This window comes from Arachis ipaensis, chromosome B03, assembly GCF_000816755.2.
Source record: "Arachis ipaensis cultivar K30076 chromosome B03, Araip1.1, whole genome shotgun sequence".
NCBI lineage: Eukaryota > Viridiplantae > Streptophyta > Magnoliopsida > Fabales > Fabaceae > Arachis > Arachis ipaensis.
In genome coordinates, this window is record NC_029787.2 from 17,938,939 (window position 1) to 17,943,320 (window position 4,382).

A 4,382-nucleotide genomic window follows, 5' to 3' on the forward strand; every position below is an offset into this window, starting at 1 on the left:
AAAAGTAAAATTGCAATAATAATAATAATAATAATAATAATAATAATAATAATAATAATAATAATAATTTATATATTATATTTCTTTCTTGCTAATCAGTAATGGCATATTTGCATGCACAAGTTACATTTCCTTTTTATTGATATTCTTACCAAAAGGGTAAAAATAAGTATACACCAAAAGTAAAAATACATGTGCTATATCAAGAAAAAATAATTAGAGTAAAAGTAAAAGTAAAACCAACAAACTTTGCCTATATATTTGCAATGCACTGCTTTGCAAAATTCAATACAAATTGAAAAGCTAAGGAAAAGCCAGAAACATAGATAGAGAGACAAACAATGCCTTTGTGCAAATTCTTCCCACTACTCCTTTTCTTAACCTTAATAAGCCTCTTGAACAACCACACAGTTTCATTCTCCGGTGAAGAAGACCTTACACATTTGTGTTTAGATTCTGGAAACTACACCGCCAATGACCCTTATGACAAAAACCTAAGACAGCTTCTAATTTACCTCACAGCTGAAGCTCCAACCAATGGCTTTGCCATGGCCTCTAAAGGCCAAGGCCAAAGCCGAATACACGGCCTCGCCTTCTGCCGCGGCGATCTCTCCCCTCATGATTGCTGGAACTGTGTCGTCCGGGCTTCCGGCGACATGCTCACATCCTGTCCCAACAACAAAGCCGCCACCATCTTCCGCGAGAATTGTACCATAAGGTACTCAAACGAAGACTTCTTCGGCCAAACCACGACAAACACTTCTTCGTCATGGTTCTGCTGGAGGACAGCATCCTCCGGTGAAGCCACGACGAAGAATGCTGTGTTTGGCCAAAGAGTTCAAGAGTTTCTCACCCAACTTTGTGAGGAAGCTGGGTTGCAAACAAAAATGTACGCTTCGGGAATGTCGGAACTTGACGAGTTTCACACATTATATGGTTTGGCACAGTGTAGTAGGGACCTGTCCACCATTGATTGCATGAAGTGTCTCAATGAATCAGTTTCATATGTTGAACTTCCACAGTGTGGTAAAGAGAGAGTGGGAGTTAGAGTTTATAGTGAGAGTTGTAGAGTAAGATATGAACTTTATCCATTTCTTAATGATCATAGTCACTACCCTATTCCAAGTCATATTCCTCTTCCTCCTTCGAGTGTTCCACATGATGCTGTTTCTCCAAATCCTGCACCAACTTCTTCTTCCGATAAAGCCTTTGAAGGTTCCACACTTATTGGATTCTCTTCTTCAAGTGTTCTGCTATTTGTGATAACTATGGTATGGTAAGAGTAAGGTCAGATTTAAATATTCAAATAAGATTATTTCTGATAAGAAAATAGCTGCAGTTATATTAAAAGGAACCCTTTTTTATAAATTATTTTGTAATGTTTGAATACTACTAAACATGCATGTAATGGTAATTTCTTCTTTATTGCAAGTTTTTTTATGAATATATTCTTTTCTTTTTCTCTCTTTTTTTGTGTGGTTGCATTAGATTATCATGGTAATAATAAATCATTTCCCATTACCCACCATTATTCGAGCATTTTTTTTCCCTTTCAAAGATAATTTCTCGTTTGTTGATAGAAAGTACGCATACAGAAACAAAATAAACAAAGAAGTAGTCACCAAAAAAAAAAAATAAACAAAGAAGTTGGAAAGAAAAAAGAATCAATCAAGCTTTGGTACATTTTCTTGGAAGTTGCAATCATATATTATATAGGCTCTGAAACTCTTGATACACTTTAGAATTCCTTGCTAACTATAAGAGGCGTATATATGTCAAGATGCATGAGAGATTAGGGTGCTCAAATTTAAACCAATATAAATTAAATTGTTTATCCAATTTAATTTAAATTGAAAACGGATTAAAACTGCACTAATTTATATTTGATTGGATTCTATTTTTTAGAAATGATCGAATTATAACAAATCCAATCCAATTCAAACCACATAATATAGTATAATATTATTATTTTATTATATTTTTAATTTGTTATATATTTTTATATTATTTATGTATTATTATTATTTAACAAATAATTTATATTCAAAATGTTATTTATTTATTTATTTTAACTAATTTATAATTTTATTTTAATTGTTATGTTATTGTTGGCTTTTTAAGATATTATTGAGACTTATTATATCATTGTTAATTATTTAAAATTTGATGTTGAGACTTGTTATATGTATTTAAATTTTTTAATTTATAAAACCGTAAATATAATCTAATTCAATCCAAACCGCTTAAAATCGGATCGGATCAAATTTAAAAAAAAAAATCATCTAATTTAATCCGCAGTACAAGTAAAATTAGTGTTTAAATAAAATTAATTTTTAACTCAAAACTGATCCAAACTGTACCGCGCAAACCCCCCTTATTGGAGATTACTAGTAATGCTCAGTTTATCTATCCTTATTCGTTCATTGGTCATTTTCCCCACTACTCATCTTCACACTGAAGAAGTATTAGTTGAGTTATGAGCGTAATGCTTTTTTCTTTTCTTTTCTTTTTCATTGTTGAAGAGAGGAAACGTACAATATGCATTACCAGGTACAAACCACAATCCATCATGCTGATTAACCATCATCTTAAAATCCACTTTTTGTAACAAGCACGTTTTGATGATACTGGAGATCTGAAATTTAGTGAAGCTTAAAAAATTCCATGGATCAACTCAATGCACAAGAGAAGTTTAAGGCATAGTTTGCTAGCACTATGCAACAGAGACCATTTGGGTTAACGTACTCATAAGTTTATTTATTTATTTATCAAAATACTATGTGCACACAAAATATTAACTATCAAATCAGTTAAATAGACGTGTATAATTTAATTTATTTTTAATGTATATTTTTTATTTTAATATGTATTTTATATTAATTAATTTTAGTAAAATTTTTTTTTAATATTGGTCCATTAGGTGAGATTGGCTAAGAAATGAGTCCACAAGTGCGTTTAACGTCGCTATGGGAGCACGTCTGACACGCAGGAAAGGGCACCACCATTAATTGTAAAACATCGGCGACATTTTGAGCAAAACTTCAGTGACGTTTTGTTCTACATGAACGCCGACACGTGGTTTACCTTTCTCTTCTCCTTTGTTTAACCTAGCCAGCAGAAGCAATCTCATCCTCATTTTTTCTTCTTCGATCCCTTTTAACTCTTCAGCAACAACAACAAACCACTTCTAAAATTTTTGCTTCTCACCCCACCATTGAGAAAAAATGTCGTTGTTGGGACAATAAAAGACGCTTTTTATTCTACCTTCGTATGACCAAGATAAGCTATAGTTACTTTATTTGTTGGGTTAATATTTTTTTTTTTTTTGGAAGTAAACACCGCCAGGTGGAGCATTGGAAAATAAAAATCAGATACACAACATGTCAAAGACCTCAAAGAACCTAGTGACCCCGAGTCATCTTTGACATTGCCATCAACAACTACAAGGTGCATCCTTAATCCATTCATCAGAGAAGCTAAAAGACCTGCTTATAATGTCCACTACATCTGATGCCTGATCCTTGAAGATTCTGGCATTCCTTTCTTGCCAAATTGCCTAAATAACTGCAAAGAACCCAATAAACCACCACTTTCGGTCCATCTTTCTTCCTAAAGCGTTTGTCCAGCTTTCAAAGTGTTGCTTTAGAGAACCTGGCACTGTCCAAACCCTCCCAAGAGCAAATAGCCAAGCACACCTGATGAGCGGATATTTTATACGCTTTTTGGGGATAATTTCATATAGTTTAGAGTATGTTTTAGTTAGTTTTTAGTCTAAGCTTCAAACCAACAATCTCCGTGGGATTCGACCCTTACTCACGTGAGGTATTACTTGGACGACCCAGTGCACTTGCTGGTTAGTGGTACGCGATGTGAAAAGTGTGATTCACAATTCGTGCACCAACACCACACCTGCCAAGTGAACTCACAACCAAGAAATAAATGAAATGCAGACTCTACAGACTTGTAAAATAAAACACACATATCATTATTCCGGTCAAGGACCCCTAATCTACACAGGCGGTCCTTAGTCGTCGCCCTGCCAACCAACACAAACTAAGCAAATAACTCAATCCTTGGTGGGACGAACCCTCTCCAAATAGTGCTAGTGAAGCTATAGCTCTGGATTTTCTCCGGAAGAGTTTTCGCTTGCAGCACCTGCACAAAAGAGTTAGTCGAAAAAATACCTGACCTATCAAACTTCCACACCACACTATCCTCTCTCTCATGTATAGGCCTCACTGACCGTATCCTTTCATGAAGTTGGTTTACAAGCTCCAACTCCCATTGGAATAACTCTCTCCTCCATTGAAAAGTCCAAACCCACTCTATCCCATCCCAGAACCCATAATCCCCTATAACAGATCCAGTAAGGTTTGAAACCG

At 34.7% G+C, this 4,382-nt stretch overlaps 1 protein-coding gene across 1 annotated transcript; it reads left to right on the plus strand.

The window, feature by feature from the left end:
* LOC107632690 (cysteine-rich repeat secretory protein 38-like) lies at positions 241 to 1,446 on the plus strand. Its single transcript, XM_016336357.2, has one exon. It carries the CDS (start codon positions 342 to 344, stop codon positions 1,278 to 1,280), a length of 939 nt encoding a protein of 312 aa, XP_016191843.1. The 5' UTR covers positions 241 to 341; the 3' UTR covers positions 1,281 to 1,446.

What these genes read in the sequence shown, in the direction of transcription:
- LOC107632690 (XM_016336357.2), top strand. Translation starts at nt 342, where the DNA reads ATGCCTTTGTGCAAATTCTTCCCACTACTCCTTTTCTTAACCTTAATA.